Source organism: Siphateles boraxobius, unplaced genomic scaffold, assembly GCF_051911475.1.
Source record: "Siphateles boraxobius isolate OS27281-9 unplaced genomic scaffold, OSU_SipBor_1 77, whole genome shotgun sequence".
In the NCBI taxonomy this organism is placed as follows: Eukaryota; Metazoa; Chordata; class Actinopteri; order Cypriniformes; family Leuciscidae; genus Siphateles; species Siphateles boraxobius.
Window position 1 is genome coordinate 13,148,502 of NW_027509205.1, and position 15,641 is coordinate 13,164,142.

Sequence of the window (15,641 nt, forward strand, 5' to 3'; positions counted from 1 at the left end):
ACACAATCAGAGCTGTTTAATTAAAGTTCCCCCTTTGAAAGACAATTCTATGTCATAGCTCCATAAAAGGAAGCATGTAAAACATGTTGTAATACATTTTCCATATTTAAAACATGTAATTGTTATTTAATTACAACGCTCGTTCAATCCACAGGACATTGACATTTACTTTTTCTTTGATGTATTTTACTTTACATAACGCATTGGTACGTTTACCATCGTGTTATGTAGTAGACATCCACAGAGAAACTTCGAAGCACCAAAAAACGAATTCTAGTGTTTTCATATCTGTGTCGTGCTGCCTAATATGAATCACGTCTGATCTCGCCGCACACTACAATGGGAGTGGCCTCATCCCGTCAGATGAGCCGCGGCTATAGGAGCGACTGAAGAAGAGGGGGATGGGGAGAATTGTTTTTGTGTTGCATTCCTGCAGTGTGTTTGACCTTTGACCTCATTGTTGTGTTCTCCTCGTCTTGCATTCCAAAGTGAGGATTTCCTGCAGTATGCCAAAAGCTACTGGGGCTCGCCTCTTCTCTGCCCTGTCTGTGTTTACCACTATTTAACCAGTGAGACGTTACCAAAAAACTCCCTGGACCTCCGCTGCTGCAACAACCGATCACTTTACTGGCAAGCCGTTTTACGGAAAGGCGTGCGAGTTCACACGGAGCGATTAACTTACGCAAGTCCTAGGGGTGAAAAGGAATCAAAAGACCCGTTTGGTGTTACAGCTAGCCTAGCACGCTAACGGGCTTGCCGTGTATCACGCACACGTTTCATATCCGCTGCAGAAATCCGCACCCGCGCGACAACATGAAGGACAAACAGAAGAGAAAGAAGGAGCGCACGTGGGCAGAGGCAGCTCGTATGGTAATATATTAATAATTTTTAAGAAAATTATAGCGGTTTTATTCCTGTGTGTAGGGTTAGGGGTGTTGTACGAGAGCCGCGAACAAAGCTGTCTCGCGCTGGGTTGGACACATTCAGGCGCCGCCGCCGCTGCTGCTATCTGTGTATTTATAGACAGTTGTGATGTTTCATAACCCGGCTTTTACCTTTATGCTGACATTGCTCTTGACACAAGCTGCCTGTATTTACCTTGACATCATAAGCATTACATTTCTAGTGTTTGTGTCTCATTTGAATGAAAGAGCCCTTGCTGGTAGCCTAGCGTATTAGCAGCTCTGCCCGTTTGACCCTTTGTTTGCAGGGCTTCTTTTAGCGAGCTGAATAAAATGCTGAAAATACTCGTTGTGCGATCTTTACCTGTTATTAAAGACCAGTTTTAACAAAGGTGTCTTACATACTAATTTGAGCTACTTGTTTGTTTTAATCAGCAACTGAGATAGTAGGCCATATTTCTGTTTTTATCCAGTTCGTAATCAATTGATATTTTTTGTTAGTTTATTAGGCTTTAATTTTAAAATGTATTAGGAGCATTGGGTATTTTAATGCTTTATGTCTGTATCAGTATGCATCTGTATGGAGTTGAAAAACGACCTGTCTCTTGTCATGTTAAGACAAAACAGCTATGCATCTGCTATTATGATAAGAGGGTTTCTCCTTTATTCTCCACGGCGGTGGTACATGGGTGCATAAAATTGATCTGGTGTGCATATATTATTGCATGTTAAATGTAAATTATACGTAATTCAGTTCATGCTTCTGGGAAGATGCTTGTATTATATGATTTGTATCTTCATATTTTCTTTGTTGCATTTGGTGCAAATTAAATGGAAAATGTCTAATCTTGTTGCAAAGACTGGCATTTAAGTAAGATATATGTCGGACATCTAGACTTTCAGTTTATATTTTGTTATAAAGAGCTTTAGTAGAAACAGAACTGTATAATTTGAGACTATCAAATAAAATGCTCTCCCTTATCAGACATTATGTTAGAATGAGTGTCACAGACCAAATACACCTGTGTAGCAGAGTTCATTAGCGTTTTTTTGCTTTCTTTTGATCAATTTTGTGTGGTTAAAATCATTGTGTCTGGCAGGTCTTTGTCTGCTTTTCTAGGTGATCATAACAGCTTTCACTCTTGAATTTTATCCAGACCAGACAGTCTTTGAATTTGGTAATATCTGTTGTTTGTCTTATGGCTAGTGTGAGATAAAGCATGAGAAAGGTTAAATGAAGCTACAAACATGATCTCTGGCAAGAGTAGATCTCAAAACACAAGTGTTGTCGTTTTGGGTGGGGATCCCATGTGCTAGAGAACCACTGCTTGTATCAACTATTGCAATTATGTATGTCACAGTTTAGAACCTGAAGTTAAAGGTGAACCAATTAAATGTGATGCCAAATCTGAATAAAAACACATCTAATATCAGATGTCTGTTTTACTTAAAGTATTGTTGGTGATTTAAATCCAAGGATATTTTCAACTTAAACCAACAAAACAAATTTCAGGACTGTGCTCTTTTGCAGGTATCACACGCGTGGATTGAGCTTTGCGAAGCAGGTATGGGCATGCCTGTATACCAGGTAGAGTAGTCACCTACCAGCTTCTCGTCTGTAGTAATGGGACAGGCTCTCGGGGAGATGAGGGCACAAGGGCACACTCAAAATCAAATAGACTGAGTGAACAAACGTCATATTTTCAGTTCCATTAATTATAGGATGATCAAGTCTTTTAAATGATTCAGTTGTATGAGTGATTAAAGAGCTTCAAATAGCATTGCAGCATTATATAATGACTTGGAAACAAAGCAGCAATGAGAAATGGCAGCTTCGGGAGTCAGGTGCCACCAGATACTTAGGCTCAAGGCCAATGTATATCAGATCATCTTGGTGGTACACTTGTTTGCAATAAGAAATGTGAAGCAGGCCACCTATTTTAGTGTTTCTGGTCATTCACGATAGCTCCTTCCTTAAGGGGACAGTATGGTGTATATAGCTGTCTTTGGTGTGTTGAAAAGAAAATTTGGTTTTCATTAGTCCTGATGCTGGATGTGGGTGATGCTGTGGTTTGTTTTTTTGTGGCTGTTTTAATATTCCATCCTCTACAAATGGATTGGATGTTTGTGGGAACAAGAGAAACGTAACTTCTGAGCATTTTCGTGCAGCAAGAGTTTTGTTTGTAACTTTAACCCCTTGTTTCGTCTGTTGTGCATTTATTCGCAGAGATCCATATGGATTGTTCGATATAAGACCTTTTAAAAAGATAACTTTCAGTTTTTTAGTCTTAGCTAGTTCTCTTGACAGCATAATTTTCAAATAAAATGTCATAATTTGATGTTCCTTTATAACGGCAGACGACTTCAATGATTTTATCCACCCCTTTCTTACAATCGACTGCAAGATTGCATTCAGATTTGGCTCCATCCAATCAACAACCGATGGATAGAAGTCCTCTCCCTACATTTCCCTTTATACTTTTCACTTGGCTGTGCATCAGTTCTGAAGAAGAGATCTGTCACCACTTCCATTTCATCAAGACTTCAAAAATACTAAGCCACTCATTTTTAAGTGCATACATGTTAGGAATTGTCCGCTCTATGAATTATGGTAGTGTATAATATTACTCCATTTTTCATTCCCTATGGTGCCGTGAAATCGCTGGGGTGAGAGGAGTAGAAACCATGCTGGCACAACTCGACAGAAGCAATGCATAAATGTACCGCGCCTTTCAATTGCAGTACGTACACACAAGCCTTGGTGCCTTGTCAGGACTATGTTATAAATAACTAGGAAGTTTGTCTTGACATTGGCCTAGTAGTTTGAAGTTCTCACAGCTTGACGTTTTTCGTGCCTGCTTCCTTGCAGGAAGTGCACCTGGCTGGTATTTTATCATTTAATTTAGTGTGCTTTTTTTTTTAAATAAATAGCTTGTGCTCTTCCATTTCCTGTTTCAATGTCCTTGGTTTTAGAGTCAGCTGAGTACAGTGGAAGTGGATGCAGTGCTTACCATTTTAACCACCAAGTAATCAGAAGGTTACATGTTTTTGTGGCCAAAAAGGGGTGGAAATTATTTGCTCCGTATCAATGGGGAGAGGAATGTTAAAAATATGGTGTATTGTTATGATTAATGCACCCTTTCCCCATTTCACATTTTCTGTGAATAGTGTTCTTCCTGAGGTTTTACTCATGCTACATAATATCAGCTGTGTTATTCTTTTTTTTTCTACTTTCATATAGGCAAAAAACCTGTCATATACAGGAATTGTGGAAGTCTAGAATTGTGCAGAACCTGTCTAATATGGACCTAAAATAAGAATGCTGAGTGCTTCTGTTAAAACTGGCATGGTTGTCTTAAAATAAGTATGAATTGCAATGTTACTGTAATTGGCAAGCTGAGAGTGCTGTGCTTAAACTGTTAAGCGGTTTTCACAGTAAACCCCTCACTGAAAGATTGTCTTTTTTTTAATTCATCCTCTTTAAATTGCTGCTACATCCATACAGGTACAAGTTGACGTCTTTTGCAGTCACAGTTCAACTGTTTTTGAGTCTCTCGTTTCAAGTTGTGTTTTTAAAATTGTCAAGCTAAATTTTTTTTTAAAAACCTCTCTGGATCATTCTGTTGCACAATGCCTGGCTGTTTTTTAACATAAAAATGTAAACATCCCCAAAGAAATGCATTTGATTGGGGTTAGATGAACCAAAAACCCAAGGCCATTTAATAGACTAATCATACATTTAAAAATTGTTTATTTGTCACAAGTGTAAAAAAAATCGTACTAAATTGGATAGTTTTTGATTTTGATGTGCTCTTTCAACTCTTGCAGGTTCTGGAGAACTTTTCTGATGCCCCAATGACACCCAAACAGATTCTGCATGTCATCCAAACAAAGGGGCTGAAAGAAATGAGGTCTGGTATAAGGCATTCATAAACATAAATGTACTGTGTTTCTGTTTGAGCAGTGATATTCATGCTTGAAATTGTGTCCATGTTAATGAGTTATTTTTTAACACTGTCTCTTGAGTGGCTTTATTGGTGTATCTTTATAATGGGAATTTTTGTTTTTCTCTTTTTCTCAAATTAATTCATTATAAAAAATTCACCCCAAAATAGAAGGTAAGATTAATTTTAAAGGTCTATTTGTTGCATCTTCCATTAAAACAATTAAAAAGTTTAATCTTTCTTACATGAGTGACACTTGCACGTTCCTACCCCTCTTTCATCCTTCCTCAGCGGCACAGCTCCACTGGCCTGCCTGGTCACCATGCTTCACTCTCAGGTCAGAGGAGACCGAGTGAAGAACAGTATTTTCTTCAAGCTGCCTGGAAGGATGAGTCTGTTTACCCTAAAGGTAGAGAATCCGTAAAACCTTGCAGCATTCTTCTATGCTTCGAACTCTTGTTTTCAGGGTTCCTACGCTGTTTGCAAAAGTATGGAATTTAAATTGAGTAATTTCCAGGTCTGGATTAGTATGGAAAAAAGAAAACCGAGAATGGAAAAATATTACAATATTGTTTCCAGCCAATTTCACTTATTCAGTTTTCTAATATACAAAATTACAAATTTAATAAATAAATAAATGTATTATGTTTTCATGACTAAAGTTTAGTGATCCTTCAGTGACTGTCAAACACGAGTGAGTTCAAGGCACACAATTTCGTTATGCAAAACTGTTTTTCTTTACCATAAGTCTCTTTTGAACTTCACTAAAAGAATGTTTTTTTTTTCAAATGCCACTCAAAACAGCAACAGATAAAGGAGCAAACTATCGTCTTAATCAGACTGTAGTTTGCTGTTTGTTTATCATGCACATAAATCCACATTTACTATATCAAACTGGTGCATCTGTGATGAATATATGCTGGTTTTGAAGTGTTTAAGGTTTCTTTTCATGTAAGTGCATGTTATCACTTCAAGAAACCCAATAAAAATATTTACAGATGACTCCACTATATACCAAATATAATCCTAAAAATAATGCTGTAAAAAAAAAGAGGTTTGGACATTTGAGTCTGGAGAAGTATGGAATTTTGAAATGGAAAATGTGTAGGAACCCTTGGTTTAGCAACTGGATTATGATTCTAATACCCACATAGAAAGAGCTACATGTCCTGTGTCTGTATCTACCCACTGATGCCTACAGAAAAATGCACTTCAGTGGACAAAGAGCCCGACAGCGAACGAGTCTGGAGATGGGACTGGTACTTCAACAGGATCCACCACAGCAACAGTTGAAGGAGCAGAGCAGGAAAGCTGTGACTCCACAGAGGCGGCTGCCGCTAGTGGGGAAAATGATGGTTTGTGGACTGTTCATTCTTTTCACCCCCCCCCCCCAAGAATTGATTAATTCACTCTGTTTTCCAGTAAGTGGAACAGGCTTATAATTAAAGAAGCGTATAAAAGAGCTGAAAAGTAGAGACCCCATCTTTTCATTTTTAAGAAAAGCTTTGATTCCAAATAGTGATGAGCATTAAATACCCTGAGCTTAAGAAGCATGTAGTGCCTGAGAGACATTGATTTCTTTTTTTGCTTTGGATGTGTGTGTTGCCATGGATACTGCGGCACATGACGCATCCAGCAGTGACCTAGATGAGAGTGGTTTAGAACATTTATTTGTGTGTGGCGTGAAAAAGAATACATGTGATATTATGCCTGTAAATTACAATGCATTTAATATTTTTCTGTTTTACACGTTTATGTGAAAAAACTACACTTTTCATCCTTGGCAGATGTGGTTTGATGTCATTTCGAAGCATGATGATTCTAGAATGCAGCTTTATTTCTTATTCTTATTTAATTTTTAAAATTCATTTCCCATAATTAAATAATGGTTATGGCATCTATTATTCTTCTGCGTAAGGCAATTACCATAAGTGTATCTTTTTCTTCTTTTTTTTCGGAATACAATATTTGCATACCTATTGCAAAGTATTTGCTGTATACTACTTTTGTGGGGTTTTTTTCACTTTATTGTGATATAAATGCATATGAAGACTAATGTAAATGCATAATACAGCCAAATACGTTATAATACAGTCAACTTTTGCACTACTCACCTCCTTCCCAATACCAAACAATCAGCCAACAAGACATAATAAAGGAAACGGAAGTGTTCACCAATGCCCATGTGTTAGTGAATTACCAATAAGAAATGACAGTGAATTACTGCTCCTGCACTTTTAATCTACTGTTGATGAATAATGACAATTTTACTGACGTTTATGTTGTAATATGTTTTAGTTTGTTGTAAGACTGCGTAATTAATCTTTCACCGGTTAAATGAGCAGCTATAAGTAGAAATAGAAAATAGAAAAAAATAATTATTCTCTCTCTCTCTATTAACACATGAACAAAATTAAAGTATAAATTGTTGAGATAAAATTATTAATGGATGTTCTGCTGGTTTCCTCTTTGTTCCAGCTTCTGTGGATGAGACTTCCTCCAGTGCCTCTTGTTCCACAGAACCACAGACAAGGCTCAGTCGCTCCTCGCAGGTACCTGCAGTGCCTAACTTCACCTTTACAATCAACCATCACCTTCATAAATAATTTTTACATGCAGGAACCTCCGATTATGGATTTTCATCTAAGCATCATCCTTATGCACAGCACTCAACTCCTCCTCAGATCACTAGTTATGCCAGGAAGGCAGCTGAATACATGACGTCAGTATGTGAAAATGAGTCATTAGTGAAGTGCAGAAAGTTGACATGAGTCAAATCAAGAAAACCCCACAGATAACACTGACATCAGTCATGAAAAAGACTTTGATCCTAATTAGATCATTTGCTTGGTTGTTAATTTCCAGTAAATGCAGTAAAATTGTTTGTGGTTTAAGCACTGACTCCACAGGAACTCCAGTGCTAATCAGCAGATTTTGAAACCTTTGACTGCCTTCATGCTTTTTTCCCTCTCATTTGTATAAAGTTGAACATTTTCTGCATAAAGCTGAAGTTTGATGCTCTTACCACTTGTCAATCCCACAATCCCCTGCTCAGGCCAGTCGCTCAGCTCCCATAGAGAATGAACTGAAAATGCCCACTCATCTCCAGGACAGTTACACCGTTTTTTTTCCTTTTGAGTTCTTTGTAGCTGCATTATTTTTTTTATTTTTTTTTTAAATCCTTACATTCTGAAATGTTATCAGATATTACATTCCCTTTAAAATCTCCTCTGAGCATGCTGTTATTTTCCATTTCTGTGGAGAAGCTGTGTGTATGTGCTCATGATTATTTCTCCAATCCCTCTTACAGTCAGGGAGACAGAGGAAGAAAGCTGTGATGATGCCCCGTGTAGTGCTCACTCCTCTCAAGGTCAACGGTGAACACGTCCCATCAGGTTATAATAGCTCTTTTTCTTGTTCACTTTTTCACCCCCCTTCTTTCTGTATCCCCCACCCACACACTCTGCAGTGGTTTGTATACCTGCTTCCTCTGACTGTGGATGCTCTTTATCTGAGTGGCCTGACAGTGTTTGTAATTTTACACATTGACACTCTCTAATCATTTATAGTCCTCAAAGGCTGTTTTCCCACAGTTCCCTCCCATTGACAGCCGCCGCCTCTTTTTCTTGGTTAACTTTGCACTAAAAACAGCATCTTTTCTTGAAGCCACTGACATTTTTGTCACTTGAACGTCAATACCCCTCAGTGTGAAAGCAGTGTTTCTGGTTTGTCCTGTCAGCCCTGCTCTGTTCCCCTTGGATATCTGCTTTGCATTTGCGCCTTAGAGATATCCATTCACCCCTCTTCCTCTTTGTCTCTGTGCCTCGGGATATCCGTCCCTTTGACTTTTTGTGTTTCACGCACATGCCTGTCACTTTGGCCTCTTTAGTGCCACTAGCCTTCATGCCTCAGCTGCCCTACCCACACTCACTCGTTCTCAGAGAGTCTCACCAGCCTCCATCCTCCCCCCACCTTTACCCTCAGGAGCAGCGGGGAGGCGCAGGGAAGGCTCTAGGGGGGGTCCAGGCCCTACTCTCCGTGCCCGCTCCGAGCTGGGCTGGAAACGCACCCAACACTTCAAGAGCATACGTGGTCTTCGTTCAGGTACAGAGGATGAAAACCAAGGACCCCCATGTATTAATTACTTCCCTTAAGCCCCTTGCTCACAAATGTCCCCCACAACATCAATAATTAACTTCTTCCCAGGTATTACATTAAGAGAGTGAATAGCTAACAAGTCTGTCAATCTAATGACAATGTTCCAGTCTTTATTTCAGTCACTCTATATTCCCAGTCAGTTATTTCTAACCAGCAATTAAGGCACCTGGAGGAAATAGTGAAATAAACAAATAGCCATTTTCATTTATTTTTATCATTTTCTTTTGCACCCATCCACTGCAAATAGAAGTATTGTGTAGAATCTTTTGTCCTGATGCTATTGAATGAAGGACATGCTATGTGAATCTTTTGTCATGCTGGTTTCTCTAAGTGCATTATTGTTTTGACTTCTAATAAAATTGACATACCTGATTAAACTTTTAAAATTGTAGGTAACAATATCTGCGTACATATAAGTTTGGAATCCAGTGTTTATTCCTTTGCCTCAGCTCATTTTATTGCTTTCACCTGAGCATAAATTGGACAAACTCATAGAAACCTGACTAATTTCAAACCTTGTTAGTCTATAGCTGAGTTCAAACTATGGTTTGTCTTTTGCAGTTTTGTTAGTGTACTTTGTCAGACTCCCAATAAGTTGGTCTTAGATCTTAGCCAAAAACTGTTTGTATTTCATTGTAGACTTTTTTTGTAGTGTGCTTATTTATAGGCATAATAATTTTGGTTATTAATTGCAGCATTAGGTAATGTAATGTTCACCTGATTGTAATGTAAAAGCTGTGTGGATTGATCAATGGCTCAGGTAAACTTAAAGACTATTGTTATTGCTTTACTAGAGTTCTGCTATAACACTCTCCGATTATACAGATTTACTAGCACTTCATATATTCATGTATCATACTCTAAATATAGCCTATGGGAATGTAGACCAGAGTCTGCTATTAAGATATTACATAAATATGGCCCTGCCGTGCACACATTCTTAGGTCTCATGAAGCAACTTTCTTACATATACTCAATGTAAGACTGTATTTTGCAGGTCCCATGAAAAGGAATCGAGGAGGAGTGGAGGTGGATTTTGAGACTCCAGGCTCCATCCTGGTCAACACCAACATTCGTGCTCTCATCAACACACGCACCTTTGCTGCTTTTCCCCCTCACTCCCAGCAGCAACTACTCCAGCTTTTACCAGAGGTGGACAGACAGGTATAATTCTTAAAGAATTGTAGAATTCTTGGACTTCTTAATTTTCAATTGTTACATTTGTATAAATGTTCTTTCTCTCTTTTTTCACCTAATTTTCATTCTTTTAATGCGTAGGTTGGCCCCGATGGCCTTGCTCGGCTAAGCAGCTCAGCCCTTAATAATGAATTTTTCACTCATGCCTCCCAGAGCTGGAAAGAGCGTCTAGCTGAGGGTGAATCTCTTACTTTTGTCCTGTAATATATGAAAAGAAATGACAGAAACCGACCAAGACAAGTGGCTCTAGGCAATTTACTATATTGGTGGATAAAGTGAAAATATTTTTACATTCTTGAAGGTGAGTTCACTCATGAGATGCAGGTCCGCTTCAGGCAAGAGATGGAAAAGGAGAAGAAAGTAGAAGCATGGAAAGAGAAGTTCTTTGAGGAGTACCATGGCCAAAGGTTCAAAAGCCTTTTTTTCCCTTTTTATCTTAGAATTATTTTGTTAATCTGATTATTAATGTTGAATTAAAATAACTTACTCAGTTTTTTGTGTGTTTTTTAAGGTCTGGCTTGACAAGAGAAGAGGCATTAAAGCTCACAATGAGCGATGCTGGAGATGTTGCCGGTGCAGTTTTAGACTCTGATTCTGCTACAGTGGCTACACCCAAGAGGCGAAGTGTTGGAAGAAGACGGAGGGAAGGCCGTATCAGACGGCGTTCACGGGCTGACCTCAGACGTAGAGCTCGGCGCTCACTTTGCAAAAATACAACGGCAACTTTACCTTCAGAAGAAACAACAGAGAGCACTGCAACTCCAGATGTTATACCATCAGTTGCATCACCAGTCCCAGAAGCAACAGCAGTTCAGGGAGAGGTGGTCCTCCAAACAGACATTGGACTGGAAGTTCCAGAAGAAAATCTCTCTGCAGAGGCTGTCCCCTCCCCTGTTCCTGTACCCACGCCTCCTCCAGAATCCACAAGTTCAACTTGCGATGAACCAGAAGCTTCCACAGGCCTGTTGCCTGAAGTACCTGAACCAGCTGTTGCATCTACCTCCTCTCCTTCCTCTTCCTCCTCTTCAACGTCGTCGTCATCGTCGCCTTCTTCCTCTCCCTCCTCTGCCTCAGACAGACAGACTTTTGCCGCAAGCTCAGACTCCTCTTCTTCCTCTTCCTCCTCCACTGCTGCTGTTGCCACCGATCCGCTGGATGATGGGGCTTCAGTCATTACCACTGGCACAGCAGGCACTGGCGCAAGCAGCAGGGAGAGCAGCCCTGCAGCCAGTCCCGCCACATCAAGTCCTGCAATTCAGCTCAAGGAGCAGAAGAGAAGGCCAGACGAGTCCCAGGCCTTCACCAGCTTTCCCGAGAAAAGGGCGCGGCTGGATGAGCGTCAGTCCTTTCGTAACACAGTTGACTGTGTGCACTCAGAAAAGCCACAACCTACAACAGAGGAGCCCAAGGTCCCGCCAATCCGGGTATGTTGGACATGTTATTTTTTCTTATTAGTCTGTCTATTGTTAACCTCTATGTAGTTGAAAACCATCTCCATGAGTGTAAACCTTATCTCGTATGCGTGTTTCTCTTCTAACCACTCCACTAGATACAGCTCTCCCGGATCAAACCGCCCTGGGTCAAGGGGCCGCCAACGTACCAAATCTGTCCCCGCATCGTCCCCCCCAACGAAGGGTCGCGGCGCTCTGGGACGGGGGCGCGCACCCTGGCGGACATCAAGGCCCGTGCACAGCAAGCCCGTGCCCAGCGAGAAGCCGCTGCTGCTGTTGCAGCCTCTGGGGATGGGGGAGGGCCTGGGGGGAGCGGCCCGGGGGGTGGTACTGGGATACCGGATCGCTCCAGTGGGAGGCGTTCGAGAGAGCACCCAGGTCCCGTTGAACCAGGAGGAGGAGGAAGACGAGGAGGAAGAGTTGAATTGGAGGAGCAGGAATCGCCTGCGAGCTCTCATTCGTCTGGAACACAACTACAGCTGTCCAGTGTAGATTCAGCTGACAGGCCTCAAACCTCTACCCCACTGACTGAACCATCTCCCTCACTGACTGAACCGTCTCCCTCACTGACTGAACCGTCTCCCTCACTGACTGAACCGTCTCCCTCACTGACTGAACCGTCTCCCTCACTGACTGAACCATCTCCCTCACTGACTGAACCATCTCCCTCCTCTGTGTCTTCAAACCCATCTCTACCACCATCAGAGTCTCCGAAAACACTCACGCTATCACCACCTGCAACCGACAGCCCTGCTTCCCAGGACCAGGTGGAGGAGATTTGTGGAGAGGAAGAGATGACTGCCTGCCCAAGTGATAAAGCCTCGGAGCAGACCTTAGACACCCCAGTGCCTACGCCAAGTGATCAAGAGTCTTTTTGTAGCCACCAAGACCCCAGAGGTGAGGAGGCAGAGTCCAGTGAGAGTAGAACGACTACTCCTGTTTGCACCTCAGCATCAAATGATGCCATTTCTTTAGTGCCCACCTCTATACCAGACTCGCTGCCAAGATTTGGTGCACAGGGTGTGGATGTCATCAGGACCTTGGCAGCTTCTCAACCCTGGGAAGGTGAAAAGAATGGTGGTGAGCTTCACCCAGGGAATACTGGAGTTATCCAGCATGGCTCAGACTTGAAAATACCCAAAGAGACACTTATTACAGCCCGGAATGGATGGGTAGAAAGTAGTGAAGAGCATTCCATGAGAGACGGGATGCTACAAGAACATAGGAATGGAGAAAGTGATGCTGATGGCAAATATGAATCGGGCTCTCTACCTTGTCTAACAAGTAATGCTGGCGAGGAAGACACTGGAGCACACAGTGATTCAACAGAGACAGCATCTGACTTTGAAAATGAAACTCAGGAGGATGAAACCGTGGATTGGCATGAAACCCAGATGGATATTAACGGAATGCATGCTCAGAATACAAAGTCACAGAATCATCCTGTCATTCAGACCTCAAGTCGACTCACTTCATCAATGTTGAATCCTCCTCAGCATCAGCAACCAGTCATACAGGCCCATATATCTAACCCCAACCATACCCAAACTGTCATTCAGGCTCGCTTCCCTAATGGTGTGCCAAACCAGCCAGTCATTCATTCCCACAAGCAACATACAATTCATACCCATGCTATAAACCGTGCTCAGGAACAGATTACCACTGCGCCCTCACAAGCCCAAGTGCAAGCTTACCTGACACAGGCAGAGAGGGACCAAAGCAGACATCTACAGCTTAATGATAATGGCAATGGTGTGAAGCTGTTTGTTTCAACAGAGGATGACACCAAACCTCTGAGCAGAGGTCCTGGAGAAGATTTTGTTTTAAATTCTGCTGGTCCTCCAGTTGGCAGAAGATTCCAAGGTTCATCTCGACCAGTTTCCTCTGTAGAGGCCAACAACCCTCTTGTCACCCAACTTCTTCAAGGCAGCCTACCCTTAGAGAAGGTCTTACCCCAGCCTCACTCAGTCAGCAAGCTGGACATTAATCGACTTCCAGGTTCCCCTGCAGGTAACTCAGCCAGTCGTCAACCTCCAAGAAATCTGGGACCACGTTTTAGAGGCCCGTCTGAGTCAGGAGGACCTATTGAAACTGGTGTCTCTGACTTCCAACAAAAAGCCCCATCCGTTCGAGTATCTCCTGGACCTGGTCGAAACTTCGGTTCTTCGCCACCGGGTTCTGCTCCATCTCGAATGGCATGTTTGTTTGAGGAAGCCAGCCCAAGAACCACACATGTTCAGTTCAGTTCTCAACAATCAGGAGGTGCAGTGCCCTCAGGAGCAGTACCTGTCATAACATCCCTTCCATCAAACTCCTCTGCTAGAACTTCAATGGATATTAACTCTCAGAATGCTCCAGTTTATGAATCAGCTGTCATTAAAGAGCACCCTGGACCTCTTCCTCCACGAGGTGAAAATCTGGAGAGGCCAGCTGGCTTTCAACAGCATCCTAACAATCTCTCCCAGTCCGTGTGCAGAACTGCACCTGATGCTCCCTCACCTCCACATGGTGACCTTTGTCCATCGGAGGTTGTACCTACTGTTAAGATTAACTGGCGCCCAAGCAAACCCCAACCACCCCAGCATCAGACGTATCAGCAACAGCTTTCTCCTATAGCTACAGTAAAGAATGAAGTCCCCTCGCGCCCTTCGTGCCAACAAGCTCTGACCAAAAACTCACCTGCTCCGATCATTGGCAATACTTCTGTTGTAATAACCAAAAAGGAGCCTCTGGACAGTTTTCATGGAGGTGGTGGAGCTATGGAAGGACTGCTAAATATGGAAATGTCTCTTGTCAGAATGGCTAAAAAGGAACAAGTCAGAAACCCATATGCCCGTCAAGCAGACACCTCTGCTTCCCCTGTCTCCTCATCTCCTTCTTCATCTGCCTCCAGTCTCCCTTACCAGTTATATAGCAAGCTACCAAAACTGCAGCAGAGTGGGGGCAACGGAGGGTCCTCATCCAGCTTCAGTTACACAGCTAATGTGTCTGTGGTGGATGGTAGCGGCTTCTCCCGCAGTTTAGCCGATGGTGTGCTGCAGATAAGGCCACGTGTGAGCGTCAGCAGCAGTGGAGGCCAGAGCGCCACGCTTAGCATTCAGGCATTTGCGGACAGTGCTGCAGAAGAAGTGGCTCTCAAATGTTCCTGCCGACTTAAGGCTATGATCATGTGCCAGGGCTGTGGCGCTTTCTGCCATGACGATTGCATTGGCCCCTCGAAACTGTGTGTGTCATGTCTGGTTGTCAGATAGTTTGCTGCAGCTCCTCACTCCAGACAATTCTAGCCCCTTGCCAGTGGTTGAATACCACTGGAAATCTTGGACTCTTGCGAGCAAAGAATGAGGATACTGCAGTATTTTTTATTGCTGGGCCAGGCAATACAGTAGGGCTGGAAGATTACTTGTAAGATAAAATTCAGTCTGTATTTTTGTTGCATATTTTTTCTATTGCTGTTATGATGGTGTTATTATTACAATAATAATGATATTGTTGTTATTATTATTGGTATTATTACGTGAATTTACATGGCACGGTCGATTGTAAATTGTGCCTTTTTTTTCTCCAACAAAACATTTACCTCATCTACTTGACACCAGTCATCAGTTCAGTGTGAAAATGGTGGCGTTCCTTTTTTGTTTTCTTCTCTTGATGCCTCTCTGTGAAGAGAGCTTTATGAGAATTTTGTGTAATGTCTTGCAAAGAAATATTTTTTTAATCATTAAACAAGAAAATACATTTTTGTTATTTTGTAAGTGCTTTCACTCTTCTTTTTGTTTCCATTTTTATTTTCTTATCCAAAGTGAAGTCCAGTCTGTACTTGGCGGTTAAGCACAGTATTCAAATCTAATAAAGCTGAAAGTGAGCGTATTTTCTCTATTTGAGCTTCTTTAACTGAGGGTAAAGTGGCCCAAAGTGGTGGTATTAAAGAATATCATGGTGCGTTTCCACAGCTTGTGCAGATATTTCTTTTAATGTTACCCATTTAGGAA

The 15,641-nt window shown here is 41.8% G+C and overlaps 1 protein-coding gene across 6 annotated transcripts; it reads left to right on the forward strand.

Annotated features, from left to right (window-relative positions):
• Nucleotides 1–336: 336 nt before the first annotated feature.
• Nucleotides 337–15,519, forward strand: asxl1 (ASXL transcriptional regulator 1). Of its 6 annotated transcripts, XM_077218463.1 has the most exons (13): nt 686–870; nt 4,731–4,813; nt 5,018–5,020; nt 5,138–5,255; nt 6,048–6,201; nt 7,325–7,398; nt 8,157–8,241; nt 8,831–8,950; nt 10,002–10,168; nt 10,283–10,379; nt 10,503–10,608; nt 10,713–11,625; nt 11,751–15,519. In XM_077218463.1, the coding sequence occupies exons 1-13, from the start codon at nt 814–816 to the stop codon at nt 14,901–14,903; spliced, it is 5,130 nt and encodes a 1,709-aa protein (XP_077074578.1). In that variant the 5' UTR covers nt 686–813; the 3' UTR covers nt 14,904–15,519. The 6 variants fall into 6 exon arrangements, with proteins under 6 accessions (XP_077074574.1, XP_077074576.1, XP_077074577.1 ...); XM_077218459.1 differs by lacking the exon at nt 5,018–5,020 and having other exon boundaries at nt 337–870; nt 4,731–4,818; XM_077218464.1 differs by lacking the exon at nt 8,831–8,950 and having other exon boundaries at nt 737–870.
• Nucleotides 15,520–15,641: the final 122 nt, after the last annotated feature.

Coding starts and splice junctions, on each gene's coding strand:
- asxl1 (XM_077218463.1), top strand. CDS start 814: ATGAAGGACAAACAGAAGAGAAAGAAGGAGCGCACGTGGGCAGAGGCA. Junction 6,202..7,324: donor CGCTAGTGGGGAAAATGATG/GTTTGTGGACTG, acceptor TCTTTGTTCCAG/CTTCTGTGGATGAGACTTCC. Junction 11,626..11,750: donor CCAAGGTCCCGCCAATCCGG/GTATGTTGGACA, acceptor CCACTCCACTAG/ATACAGCTCTCCCGGATCAA.